The sequence below is a fragment of the Pseudophryne corroboree genome (assembly GCF_028390025.1).
Source record: "Pseudophryne corroboree isolate aPseCor3 chromosome 3 unlocalized genomic scaffold, aPseCor3.hap2 SUPER_3_unloc_1, whole genome shotgun sequence".
NCBI lineage: Eukaryota > Metazoa > Chordata > Amphibia > Anura > Myobatrachidae > Pseudophryne > Pseudophryne corroboree.
In genome coordinates, this window is record NW_026967493.1 from 5,892,449 (window position 1) to 5,908,032 (window position 15,584).

General features: G+C 46.1%; 1 protein-coding gene across 2 annotated transcripts in view; it reads left to right on the top strand.

Annotated features, from left to right (window-relative positions):
- Positions 1–15,584, top strand: part of LOC134983156 (gastrula zinc finger protein XlCGF26.1-like) — a 319,758-nt gene that overhangs the window by 271,772 nt on the left and 32,402 nt on the right. The window contains exons 1-2 of one of the 2 annotated variants that reach the window (XM_063948907.1): positions 9,430–9,652; positions 11,543–11,654. In XM_063948907.1, the coding sequence (XP_063804977.1) occupies positions 9,545–9,652; positions 11,543–11,654 (220 nt within the window). In that variant the 5' untranslated portion in view covers positions 9,430–9,544. Of the gene's footprint in view, positions 1–9,429; positions 9,653–11,542; positions 11,655–15,584 lie in introns of those variants that run through there. The other variant, XM_063948906.1, reaches the window with a different exon arrangement.

The window sequence follows — 15,584 nt, forward strand, 5'->3', positions numbered from 1 at the left end:
TAACTGGGTAGACAGAGTGTCCGCCCAGGGCGGATTAACTACAGGGACAATATGTGGCTGCAATGGCACAGGAGGTCCCACAAGACGTGTCACAAGCGTATTCAGCATACTTGACAACACTGCCCAAGGTGGGTCCTGATTGGCCACAGGTGCTGCGGGCTGACTGGGAGATGTATGGCACCCAGTGCCTGAACCATCAGCTAAAACTTCCCCCTCAGGTAAATCCTTGGTGCCAGCACTGCATGATGCAGAAGTGTCCGCGGATTTCCCGCCCTGTGTTGCAGACATTATAGGGAATGTAGCCTTAGAGTGTAACAGTACAATATAGCCAGACAAACACAATACCTGCAAATAACCCCCTGATGTATGTGACAGTAAATACAGGGCACAGAGGATAAAAGCGGTATGAGGTGACTGAATTACACAGTAAAAAATACAAAACAGTATAGACTGTGTAGCTCTCTCTCTCTCTCTCTCTCTCTATATATATATATATATATATATATATATATACTGCTCAAAAAAATAAAGGGAACTCTTAAACAACACAATGTAACTCCAAGTCAATCACACTTCTGTGAAATAAAACTGTCCACTTAGGAAGCAACACTGATTGACAATTTCACATGTTGTTGTGCAAATGGAATAGACAACAGGTGGAAATTATAGGCAATTAGCAAGACACCCCCAATAAAGGAGTTGTTCTGCAGGTGGTGACCACAGACTACTTCTCAGCTCATATGCTTTCTGGCTGATGTTTTGGTCACTTTTGAAAGCTGGCGGTGCTTTCACTCTAGTGGTAGCATGAGACGGAGTCTACAACCCACACAAGTGGCTCAGGTAGTGCAGCTCATCCAGGATGGCACATCAATGCGAGCTGTGGCAAGAAGGTTTGCTGTGTCTGTCAGCGTAGTGTCCAGAGCATGGAGGCGCTACCAGGAGACAGGCCAGTACATCAGGAGACGTGGAGGAGGCTGTAGGAGGGCAACAACCCAGCAGCAGTACCGCTACCTCCGCCTTTGTGCAAGGAGGAACAGGAGGAGCACTGCCAGAGCCCTGCAAAATGACCTCCAGCAAGCTGCAAATGTTCATGTGTCTACTCAAATGATCAGAAACAGACTCCATGAGGGTGGTATGAGGGCCCGACGTCCACAGGTGGGGGTTGTGCTTACAGCCCAACACCGTGCAGGACGTTTGGCATTTGCCAGAGAACACCAAGATTGGCAAATTCACCACTGGCGCCCTGTGCTCTTCATAGATGAAAGCAGGTTCTCACTGAGCACATGTGACAGACGTGACAGAGTCTGGAGACGCCAAGGAGAACATTCTGCTGCCTGCAACATCCTCCAGCATGACCGGTTTGGCAGTGGGTCATTAATGGTGTGGGGTTGCATTTCTTTGGGGGGCCGCACAGCCCTCAATGTGCTCGCAAGGTGCCATTAGGTACCGAGATGAGCTCCTCAGACCCCTTGTGTGACCATATGCTGGTGTGGTTGGCCCTGTGTTCCTCCTAATGCAAGACAATGCTAGACCTCATGTGGGTGGAGTGTGTCAGCAGTTCCTGCAAGACGAAGGCATTGATGCTATGGACTGGCCCGCCCGTTCCCCAGACCTGAATCCAATTGAGCACATCTGGGACATCATGCCTCGCTCCTCCATCCACAGACTGTCCAGGAGTTGGCGGATGCTTTAATCCAGGTCTGGGAGGAGATCCCTCAGGAGGCCATCCGCTACCTCATCAGGAGCATGCCCAGGCGTTGTAGGGAGGTCATACAGGCATGTGGAGGCCACACACACTACTGAGCCTCATTTTGACTTGTTTTAAGGACATTACATCAAAGTTGGATCAGCCTGTAGTGTGTTTTTCCACTTTAATTTTGAGTGTGACTCCATATCCAGACCTCCATGGGTTAATAAATTTGATTTACATTGATAATTTTTGTGTGATTTTGTTGTCAGCACATTCAACTATGTAAAGAACAAAGTATTTAATAAGAATATTTCATTCATTCATTCAGATCTAGGATGTGTTATTTTAGTGTTTTCTTTATTTTTTTGAGCAGTATATATATATATATATATATATATATATAGTAAGAAGGTGAAAACAGCGCCTACTAGTGCAGTATATTAGGATCCTTCAAATGAAAACCTCCACCAGTTCAATAACACCCTTATAAAAACGCAAGTACCATCATGAGTGGAATTAACCACTTCATTAAATCGCACGCTCTCAAAATGGGAATTCCCAAACTGGATAGATTTCTCCCTTCAGCTCCAGAACCTCATGGTACTTCTAATGCTCAATGATCACCAATGAAAAGAAAGAAGGTAGCCGAAATAGTGTAATAAAGTTTTAACACCAGTTTAATTGTTAAAAAACAAAGCAAATACCCGTACATCAAAATAATGTAAAAATAGCTCATCTGATGTGTAGTAGATACAGTTCAGTCTCTGTTCCTCAACGCGTTTCGTCCTTATGGCATCTCAAGCCTGGACTTCATCAGGAGTATACTACCCCACTGCCTGCTCTCTCTACTTATAGCTACACTAATGAGATAATTAGGGGGAGTGTTTTCCCGCCTTTCAGTTCATTTTGACATCACTTCCGGGTTCATTTTGACATCACTTCCGGGTGAATTTTGACATCACTTCCAGGTTCATTTTGACATCACTTCTGGGTTCATTTTGACATCACTTCCGGGAGTACAATAATAATAAACACACAATACTTCCTGCTATAACATAATCACGGGATCGCCGTGACATCATTATGCCCACAGCATCTCCCGAGAATGCACTAATAGATATAAAGATCCTGCCGCCCGTTACTAAATGATTCCGAGCGCGTCAGTGACGCCGACACGCCCACTGCGCACTTCAGGAAACTTAATGGCAACAACAAACTGCTGCTCATTGCTAGGTGATCCCAGTGGCGCCAGTGACATAATCACATCCGCTGCGTCCTCCGGGATCAAACCAATGACCATATCCTGCTCGTTGCCAGAGCACCTAAGCTTATGGTGCTCGATCCTCCCGTGTGCTCTCGCGAGTATCACGGTGACAGCCGATCTGTAGCATATGGAGTGTTACCTTAGCAACATATACACAACATGTGTTACACGCCCCCAGTTCCCCGCACTCTGCACGAGGAAGGTATTTAGTATCGATCACATAACTGGTCCGTTCTGCCCGCGCCGGTACAAGGGGGATAACGGTCACAGTACCGTCTCCTTGCCCAGCTTGGGTGGGGATCGTACCTCGGTGATCAAAAAACAACTAAACCATAGTATATGTCCCTTATTTTTAGAGGGATTAGACAGTAATCAGTAACCATGGTATTGCTTCAGATCCCACATATATACAAAGTGGAAATTTGAAAGTAGCATTAAAATTCACACTCTAATGCAATATTAAAATACAATTATTAAAACCTATAATAGCAGCAATCTGAACCTCAGGAAATAGTTCATAAATATTACAGACAAAAACTCATAAAAAATATACAATATTAGAAAGCCAACACTAAATAGAATAGCAGCAGCATAGGTTTCACATATAATAAGACATATAGTAGCAGCAATCTGAGCCTTAGGGAATAGTTACTAAATGTTACAGACAAAAACTCATAAAAAAATATACAGTATTATGCTCAAGAACAAAACAATAGCAGCAACATGGATTTCACATATTGGGTAAAAGAAAATATTGAGCTCAAAGAAAAGGTGCAATCTCATAATTGTCATTCAGACCGTGCGGAGTAAGAGTATTCAATTCAAAAATGCAATACATTTCCCGTCTGGATAATTTATTTTCACGATCTCCCCCCCTGGGGCCCAACTGCACTAATTCAATGGCTTTAAATGTAAGACCATTAGTGTCAGAGGCATGAAAAGATTTTAAATGTCTCGGAATGGTATGTATATCCACTTTGTTCCTTATACTACGTATATGTTCCTGTATCCTTAGTTTCAACTTTCAATTTTGGACTAAGACTCTCTTTATTTTCACTCATTTGGTGTAGTGCTAAGTACCACCTTTTCACCGATAGATCTATCTATCTATCTATCTATCTATCTATCTATCTATCTACATATATATATATATATATACATATACATATATATATATATATATACAGGATTCGCAAGTCTGGCACTCCATGCTCCAAAGTGTAACTGCGTCGGTGCCCTCACAAAAGGGCACAGACGATGACAATATGTGAAATAACTGACTCTTACGGCTGTGGTAAAGTTGTCATCAATGTTTCAATATTTTAGTCTGAGTGCCGCACAGACCCTGACACACCGAACCCCCCAGGGTACAGAATATAGTGATAGCAAGAAGTGTGATACACGAGACTGAAATCCACACATCAGCTACAGGCACACTCAGTCACAGGTACAATGCAGACGTTATTACAGATAATCAATAAAACTGCACTGGACTAGTAAAACTACATATAGATATAACAATGCACAGTAGATACTGGATGTATATCACAGAATACTTGTACTAAATATTCAGGCAGAAGTACACTTGTTCTTAACTAACACTGTGTAAATGCACAGCGCTGATGATACAGGCGACTTTACAGAGGAGACAGTCCCGGACTTTCTTTGCAGTCCCGGAGATCAGCTCAGCTATGTTAAGATGGCTCAAAAATCTCTGTCAGGGTGTGAGGGAGAGTGAACTGTAGCTCCAGGGCGGGAACACCAGCAGTAGACGGCGCCCGGAGTTGGGGGAGGGGCTACAGGTCAGCGCCTTATCCCCTATGCTGTTCCTCACCACCGGATACTGTGGAGCCTATGTAAAACGGATTTTTAGTAAATCCGACCTGTGCTCCCTGCCCTGATGGATATAGTGGGGTCCCTGTGCAGTACAGTGTCCACGCCATGCGATCCAGGAGAGCGTCAGCAGTGGAATGCCTGAAGACCGGTGCGCCTCTGTTGCAAGTACCCGGGAACCCGGCCGCGGGAGTATGCAGCGCTGCTAGGGAGGTGATGGAGCCGCAGCACTGAATGTCAGAATGACATAAACAGTGCTGCGGCCCTTGAGGTCTTCTTAAAAAGCTCTTTTCAGGGCTGCCTAGCGCAGCCCCACCTGTTAGTGACTTGCACTGCAGGCACCAACTTACAAACTGAGCTCCAGTGTCCGAAGGCGGGATTATAGAGGAGGCGGTGCAGTGCATCCTGGAAACAGTCAAAGCTTTAGCCTATTGGTGCCTCGGATCAAGAGCCAACTCTACACTCCGATGTATTCCCTGTGGAATTCCAGTGTACCCCACTGCAGAAATGTGTGTTTTTGACTTAACTCGGAACGTAAGGCAGAAAGAGTCATTTGGTTTGGATTCGGGAGGAAAAGTTACCTTAGGGGTCCAAATTTGGTTGTGATTCCATAATAAACATCCGTGATACTTCAAATTAACTGGATAAAGAAGCCGCAATTGGCTGCGAGACAGAGCTTTTCCCGTCACCACCAGTTTCCAGGCAGGAGAGCAGATCCGCAGCAGAGCAGCAGTGGTCCGGAGGCAGCTCCTACTGCCAGCAGTAAGTGGCGTGTTTCCCCATCTGCAGTACCCTCTCACACCTACATCCCACCCCCATCTGTGGCACCGGCTCACTCCCTCATTCGCTGCACCTTAGCACAGGCTCCTCTGTGTTCTCACATCTACAGCTCCCCTGCACATGCATCCCCCCCACACACACACAGGCTCACCCCATCTGCGGCACCCCCCAACCCCCTCTCCCCCGCACAGGATCCTCTGTTTACTCACAGCTGCAACCCACCCCTCCATCCACGGTATCCGAGGCCCCGCCCCACTGCACAGGCTCACACCCTACCCCGCACAGGCTCTTCTGTTTGCTCATAATTACAACCCACCCCCCTTCCACGGCACCCCTTCCCCTGCTCAGGCTCCTCTCTGTTCCCTCACAGCTACAGCCAACCCCCTGGCAAGGCATCCCTGACCTCCCTCCCTCGCATAGACTCATTTTGTGCCCTCACAGCTACAGCCCACCCACCCCATCCGTGGAACTCTTGACCCCCCACCCCCCCATACACAGGCTCCTCTCTGTTCCTTCACTGCTCCAAACACCCCAATTGTGGCACCCCAGACCTCCTGCACAGGCTCTCAATTCCTCTCATCCCTCAGTGCTCCAAACTCTGCCCCCTCCCCCGTTTGCGGCACACCCGACCCCACCACCATCTTCCACACAGGCTACTCTCCTTCTCTCACTGCTCCATACCCCTCCCCCCTTCCAAGACACCCCCATCACCTCTCCCGCACAGGCTCCCCTCTCCTCTTGTCCCTCACTGCTCCAAACTCGGCCGCACCCACTCCGCAGCACCCCTGACCCCCCTCTCCTCTCACAAATCTAAATCCACACCCCCACCCCTGACCCTCCCTTCACTCCCCCCATGCAGGTTCTGTTCTCCTACTTTCTCTCCCCTCACAGCTCCAACCCCCCCCCCCCCCTCCTCCCAATTTGCGGAACGCTCCATTCACCCGCTACTACTATTATCTCTCACCTTACAGGTCCAAACTCACCCCTCATCCGTGGTACCTTCCCCCTCCTCCACACGTTTCCCTCAACTACTGTCTCCCCTCAAAGCTTCAACCCCCCTCCTCACCCACACAAATTCTAGCTCCAACTCCCCTCACAGCTCGAAATCTCGCCAACCAAAATCCAGGCACCCTCCAAACCCTGTCTCTCCCCCACAAACATTCCCCTCTCCTGATTCCCTCAAGCTCCAAACGCCCCCGCCCATTCGCACCTTCTTCCACAGAAATTCCCCTTTCCTGATCTCTCTTCCCTTATAGCTCCAACTACCCCCATCCATAACATCCCAGATCACCCCCTCCCACACAGACACCAGTTAGGGTTAGGATACAGTTAGGATGGGTTTTGGTTAGTCTGCAGATAGGGTTAGTCTGCAGTTAGGGTGGGGATATGATTAGGTATGGGTTAGGGATAAGCTTAAGTTAGGGTAGTGTTAATATTAGGCTGCGGTTAGGGTTAGGCTGCAGTTAGGGTTGGGTTAGGATTGGGCTTTGGTTAGGGTGGGGTTAGTATTGGGCTGCGATTAAGGTTAAGATGCAGTTAGGAAGGGTTAAAATTAGGCTGCAGTTAGGGTAGGGTTAAGATTAGATTGAAGAAGAACATGAGGTGCTGAGTGGGAGGAGAACAAGAGGATAGTGAGAGGGAGAACATGAGGGTTCTGAGAGGGACAAGAACATAAGGGCGATGAGAGGGAGGAGAACATGAGGATACTGAGAGGGAGAACGTAAGGGTGCTGAGAGGGACAAGAACATGAAGGCGATGAGGGAAAAGGATGAGGGCGCTGAGATGGAGGGTGGTGAGAGGGAGAAGAACATGAGGATGCTGAGAGCAAGAAGAACATGAAGTGCTGAGAGGGAGAACATGAAGTGCTGAGAGGGAGAAGAATGTGAGGATGCTAAGAGGGAGGGGAACATGACGGCAATGGGATGGAGAAGAACCTGAGGGTGCTGAGAGGGAGAAGAATTTGAGGGCATTGAGAGGAAAGAGAAAATGAGGGCGCTGAGATGGAGGGTGCTGTGAGGGAGGAGAACATGATGTCCCTGAGAGGGAGAAGAATGTGAGGATGCTGAAAGGGAGGAGAACATGAGGGTGTTGAGAGGGAGAAAAAATGGGGTGCTAAGAATAAGAACATGAGGCTGCTGAGAGGCAGAGAGACATTTGGTGCTAAGAGGGAGAAGAACATGGGGATGCTGAGAGGGAAAATAACATGAGGATGCTGAAAGGGAGGAGAACATAAGGGTGCTGAGAGGGAGAACATGAGGGCATAGAGATGGAGAAGAGCATGGGAGTGCTGAGAGGGAGAACAATTTGAGGGCATTGAGAGGGAGAAGAACATGAGGGCGCTGAGATGGAGGGTGCTGAGAGGGTGAAGAACATGAGGGCGCTGAGAGGAAGAAGAATGTGAGCATGCTGAGAGGTAGGAGAACTTGAGGGTACTTAAAGGGATAATATGAGGGTGCTGAGAGGGAGAAGAACATGAGGGTGCTAAGAGGGAGAAGCGCATGAGGGTGCTGAGAGGGTGGAGAACATGAGGGCGCTGAGAGAAGAACGTGAGGCCAATGAGATGGAGAAGAACATGAGGGTGCTGAGAGGGAGAAGAATGTGAGGGTACTGAGAGGAAGGAGAACATGAGGGCAACAAGAGGGAGGAGAAAATGAGGGCTCTGAGAGGGAGGAGAACATGAGGGCGCTGAGAGAGAGAAGAACGTGAGGCCAATGAGATGGAGAAGAACATGAGGGCGCAGAGAGGGAGAAGAACATGAGGGCAACAAGAGGGAGGAGAACATGAGGGCTCTGAGAGGGAGGAGAACATGACATTAGAGAGCTGAGAGGGAGAAGAACATGAGGGTACTGAGAGGGAGAACATGAAGCGCTGAGAGGAAGGAGAACATGACATGAGGGCGCTAAGGGGTAGAAGAATATGAGGGTGCTGAGAGGGAGAAGAACATGAGGGTGCTGTAAATGTGTGTGTCAGACGGACATCCTGGAGTGGTAGAACACATACAGGAGATGTGGGATATTCTACATGGATAATGTGACACCTTTGGAACATTGAATAAAGAGAAATACACAAAATTAACGGAGCTGCTTACACACAAATTAGCGCGGTGATTAATCTTACATTTATGTAGAAATACACACGGCAAGTAAATTAATAAATGTAATTAAATATCAATAGCACCTATAAAGTTATCTATATACAAAAATGGAATTGCATTAAAAACAAATTGTATAAGTATATTGATTTATTAACTATGTGAGGATAATGATGTTAGTATAAGAATATGACAGAGGTTCTCTCCAGGTGCTGAGACACATATAATACAGACATATAACATATACAGACTGCATAACATAATGTGTGTGATAGTGTTACTGCCAGTGCAGTGTATGGAGACCTGACCCTGAGAGCCCCCTCTGTGCTGTGTGAGCTGGGGCTGCCTCCCTCTCATCTGTACAATAGTCTTCTTACTTATATCACACATCCTTAATAGCACTGTGTAACCACTGAGGAGAGGAATGAGTGAGCTAGAAATACAGTCGGACATTTTCTTGTAGCACCGCTGGTGACTCTCTTCTGATGGACAGAGGCGGGTACATTGTTACTATGGCTAATACAGCCGCTGTCTTGTGAACAGCGGAATCTCCATGTGATCTGACCGGGGGGAGAGGAGAGGGGGGGGACACGTTGTGTGATCTGACCGGGGGGAGGGACACGTTGTGTGATCTGACCGGGGGGAGAGGGGGGGGACCACACGTTGTGTGATCTGACCGGGGGGAGAGGGGGGGGGACCACACGTTGTGTGATCTGACCGGGGGGACACACGTTGTTATTAGAGCGGCTATTTTTTTTTTTTAATGTACTGTACTCAGAAAGGACAATGGCGGCCATTTTGTTATAGCCTCCAAGGCAGCAATTTAGTTTACACTAACTATTGCGCCTGTAACACGTGATGCTCAGTATCGCGCCTGTAACACGTGATGCTCAGTAGGGGGCAGGGCAACAGAGGCAGGAGTCGCCATATTGACTCAGGTGAGACTAGAGGCTGCATCTTCACAGCACAGTTTTCATCTCGATTATGGTGTAAGGTGATATACATATATCTGTAATACATATTATTATTAATATTATACAGGGGAGAGGAGACTGTACAGTGATATATGAGGGGGGATAACAGCTCCCGGAACACACTGATATGTGGTATTATTATATAGGAGAGAGGGGGCTATACAGTGATATATGATGGGGATAACACAGCTCCCAGCACACACTGATATGTGGTATTATTATATAGGAGAGAGGGGGCTATACAGTGATATATGATGGGGATAACACAGCTCCCAGCACACACTGATATGTGGTATTATTATATTGGGGAGAGGGGATTGTACAGTGATATATGATGGGGGATAACACAGCTCCCAGCACACACTGATATGTGGTATTATTATATAGGGGAGAGGGGACTGTACAGTGATATATGATGAGGGATAACACAGCTCCCGGCACACACTGATATGTGGTGTTATTATATAGGGGAGAGGGGGCTGTACAGAGATATATGATGGGGGATAACACAGCTCCCGGAACACACTGATATGTGGTATTATTATATTGGGGAGAGGGGACTGTACAGTGATATATGATGAGGGATAACACAGCTCCCGGCACACACTGATATGTGGTGTTATTATATAGGGGAGAGGGGGCTGTACAGAGATATGATGGGGGATAACACAGCTACCGGAAAACACACTGATATGTGGTATTATTATATTGGGGAGAGGGGACTGTACAGTGATATATGATGAGGGATAACACAGCTCCCGGCACACACTGATATGTGGTATTATTATATAGAGGAGAGGGGACTGTACAGTGATATATGATGAGGGATAACCGAGCTCCCGGCACACACTGATATGTGGTATTATTATATAGGAGAGAGGGGACTGTACAGTGATATATGATGGGGGATATCACTACTGCCGGCACACACTGATGGGTGTACTATGCTATACCGGCACTAGGATCCCGACCGCCGGAATGCAAGCAGCGGGGCGAGTGCAAAGAGCCCTTTGCGGGCCCGGTGGCGTTCTACGCACGCCGCGCTATTTATTCTCACTCCACGAGTATTGTGGACACCCTAACTGGGAGAATAGTTGTTGGTATCCTGGCGCCGGTATGCAGAGCGCCGGGATACCGACAGCCGGGATATTGAGTGCCTCCCCACACTTATATGTGATATTATTATTATTATTATTATTATTATTATTATTGGGATTCAGTCTCTAGGTCGACAATAACTAGGTCGACCACTATTGGTTGACAGGGTCTCTAGGTCGACATGTTCTAGGTGAACAGGTCAAAAGGTCGACATGAGTTTTTCACTTTTTTTTTTATTTTTTTGAACTTTTTCATACTTAATGATCCACGTGGACTACGATTGGGAATAGTAACGTGTGCTGAGTGCAGCGGTAGCGGCGTGAGGCACCTTGCCTGAGCGAGCCATGCGATGGGCACGGTGCACTAATTGGGGTTCCCGGTCACTGTACGGAGAAAATGACACACAAAAAACATAAATAACTAATGTCGACATTTCGACCTGTCGACCTAGAAAATTTCGACCTAGAGACCCTGTCGAACTAGTTACTGTCGACCAATAGTGGTCGGCATAGACACGGTCGACCTAGTTACCATCGACCTTACATACCACACCCATTATTATTATTATATAGAGGAGTATGTAATGGAGGGAGAAGAGGGGGAAGGGAATGAAGTAGGAAAACTATGACATTGAAGATGTCCAGTCTGGGATGCAGAGACGACAATCCTTGCTGATATAATTATTATTATTTGCAGAAGGAACAGCATTAATTATATTACTATTCTATGACTTTGTCTAATCATATTCTGCTATTTAATCTCTGTTCATGAAATTGGAGTAAATTACATAGCTATTTTATTGGGTTATTTAGGGTGGAGCCATGTATAATATTAAGGTAGAGAATATAGAAGGAGAAGAAGAAAAGTATTCAAGTGGTGTCCAGGAGTGTAAGGAACAGGAAACATCTACAGATATCCGCACAAGTGAGTAATACACACATTTATGGAAAAGCGTCACACATAGGGGGGAATTCAATTGTTTTGGGCATCTAAAAATCCTGTCTAAACAGGACTGTTTAGACGCTCAAACAATTAGCATATCGTGCCCAAACAGACAGGGTTTAGGGGCATAAAACGGCTAAACCCGTATAAACTCCTGCTTTGGGCGTCCAAACTCCTGTCACTAAGCTCATAATGAAAAATTCAAAAATCAACAATTTTGGGGACATTTTTGGAAAAAATATTAGCCAGTTAAAAACCTCTAAATACCTTGTGACTCATTGGGAAGGGGTGTCCCAGGGGTCCCGTACAATGTCCTGATGTTCACACACACAAAAAATCTTGCTGCCTAGTATTTTGCTGCTTATATATGCCCCTATGGGTGTTGTTTTTAGGTGATAAGCTGTGGTTCACATGTTGTCTGACGTTACGGTGCTTTCAATAGTAATTTTAATATCCTACTCAAAGCTACGATGTGTGTGTGTGTGTTACTCTGACACACCAGGGATTGGTGGCTTTCCACCAGCAGACCTAGCTGGCATCGGAGAACGTCACACATCCCTCTACTTTATGCGTGTCCTGAGCGATGGTTTTGGCATCATTTACTGATAATTCGTAGGACTCAGATGGGGATATCCGTTCTAAGTTAGGTCCACTTTCTGGTAACTACTGAGCAGCTCATAGAGGGTGTTCTAACGCTCGCAAAATATTACAGTAATGCCCCAATACATAATATGCCACACAGTAGTGCCCCATTACATAATATGCCACACAGTAGTGCCCCAATACATAATATGCCACACAGTCGTGCCCCATTACATAATATGCCACATAGTAGTGCCCCATTACATAATATGCCACACAGTAGTGCCCCATTACATAATATGCCACACAGTAGTGCCCCAATACATAATATGCCACACAGTAGTGCCCCATTACATAATATGCCACACAGTAGTGCCCAAATACATAATATGCCACAGAGTAGTGGCCCAGTACATACTATGCCACACAGTAGAGCCCCAGTACATAATATGCCACAGAGTAGTGGGCCAGTACATAATATGCCACAGAGTAGTGGCCCGTTACATAATATGCCACACAGTAGTGGCCCGTTACATAATATGCCACACAGTAGTGGCCCGTTACATAATATGCCACACAGTAGTGGCCCAGTACATAATATGCCACACAGTAGTGGCCCAGTACATAATATGCCACACAGTAGTGGCCCAGTACATAATATGCCACACAGTATTGGACCATTACATAATATGCCACACAGTAGTGGCCCAGTACATAATATGCCACACAGTAGTGGACCATTAAATAATATGTCACACAGTAGTGGCCCAGTACATAATATGCCACACAGTAGTGGCCCAGTACATAATATGCCACACAGTAGTGGCTCAGTACATAATATGCCACACAGTATTGGACCATTACATAATATGCCACACAGTAGTGGCCCAGTACATAATATGCCACACAGTAGTGGACCATTACATAATATGTCACACAGTAGTGGCCCAGTACATAATATGCCACACAGTAGTGGCCCAGTACATAATATGCCACACAGTAGTGGCTCAGTACATAATATTGCCACACAGTAGTGCCCAATACATAATATGCCACACAGTAGTTCCCCAGTACATAATATGCCACACAGTAGTGGACCATTAAATAATATGTCACACAGTAGTGGCCCAGTACATAATATGCCACACAGTAGTGGCCCAGTACATAATATGCCACACAGTAGTGGCTCAGTACATAATATGCCACACAGTATTGGACCATTACATAATATGCCACACAGTAGTGGCCCAGTACATAATATGCCACACAGTAGTGGACCATTACATAATATGTCACACAGTAGTGGCCCAGTACATAATATGCCACACAGTAGTGGCCCAGTACATAATATGCCACACAGTAGTGGCTCAGTACATAATATGCCACACAGTAGTGCCCAATACATAATATGCCACACAGTAGTTCCCCAGTACATAATATGCCACACAGTAGTTCCCCAGTACATAATATGCCACGCAGTAGTTCCCCAGTACATAATATGCCACGCAGTAGTTCCCCAGTACATAATATGCCACGCAGTAGTTCCCCAGTACATAATATGCCACACTTTAGTTCCCCAGTACATAATATACCACACAGTAGTGCCCCAATATATAATATGCCACATAGTATTGCCCTAATACATAATATGCCACACAATAGTGCCCCAGTACATAAGGTGCCACACAGTGGTGCCCCAATACATAATATGCCACAGAGTAGTGGCCCAGTACATACTATGCCCCACAGTAGAGCCCCAGTACATAATATGCCACAGAGTAGTGGGCCAGTACATAATATGCCACACAGTAGAGCCCCAGAACATAATATGCCACAGAGTAGTGGCCCATTACATAATATGCCACACAGTAGTGGCCCAGTACATAATATGCCACACAGTATTGCCCCAGTACATAATATGCCACACAGTAGTGCCCCAATACATAATATGCCAAACAGTAGTGCCCCAGTACATAATATACCACACAGTATTGCCCCAGTATATAATATGCCACACAGTAGTGCCCCAATACATAATATGCCACACAGTAGTGCCCCAATACATAATATGCCACACAGTAGTGCCCCAATACGTAATATGGCACAGAGTAGTGGCCCAGTACATACTATGCCCCACAGTAGAGCCCCAGTACATAATATGCCACAGAGTAGTGGGCCAGTACATAATATGCCACAGAGTAGTGGCCCGTTACATAATATACCACACAGTAGTGGCCCGTTACATAATATGCCACACAGTAGTGGCCCAGTACATAATATGCCACACAGTAGTGGCCCAGTACATAATATGCCACACAGTAGTGGCCCAGTACATAATATGCCACACAGTAGTGGACCATTACATAATATGTCACACAGTAGTGGCCCAGTACATAATATGCCACACAGTAGTGACCCAGTACATAATATGCCACACAGTAGTGGCCCAATACATAATATGCCACAGAGTTGTGGCCCAGTACATAATATGCCACACAGTAGTGGACCATTACATAATATGTCACACAGTAGTGGCCCAGTACATAATATGCCACATAGTAGTGGCTCAGTACATAATATGCCACACAGTAGTGCCCAATACATAATATGCCACACAGTAGTTCCCCAGTACATAATATGTCACACAGTAGTTCCCCAGTACATAATATGCCACGCAGTAGTTCCCCAGTACATAATATGCCACGCAGTAGTTCCCCAGTACATAATATGCCACACAGTAGTTCCCCAGTACATAATATACCACACAGTAGTGCCTCAATATATATGCCACATCGTATTGCCCCAGTACATAATATGCCACACAGTAGTGCCTCAATACATAATATGCCACACAGTAGTGCCCCAGTACGTAAGATGCCACACAGTAGTACTCCAATACATATGCCACACAGTAGTGCCCTAATATATAATATGCCACACAGTAGTGCCCCAGTACATAATGTGCCACATAGTATTGCCCCAATGCATAATATGCCACAGAGTAGTGGCCCAGTACATACTATGCCCCACAGTAGAGCCCCAGTACATAATATGCCACAGAGTAGTGGGCCAGTACATAATATGCCACACAGTAGAGCCCCAGAACATAATATGCCACACAGTAGTGGCTCGTTACATAATATGCCATACAGTAGTGGCCCAGTACATAATATGCCACACAGTATTGCCCCAGTACATAATATGCCACACAGTAGTGCCCCAATACATAATATGCCAAACAGTAGTGCCCCAGTACATAATATACCACACAGTATTGCCCCAGTACATAATATGCCACACAGTAGTGCCCCAATACATAATATGCCAAAC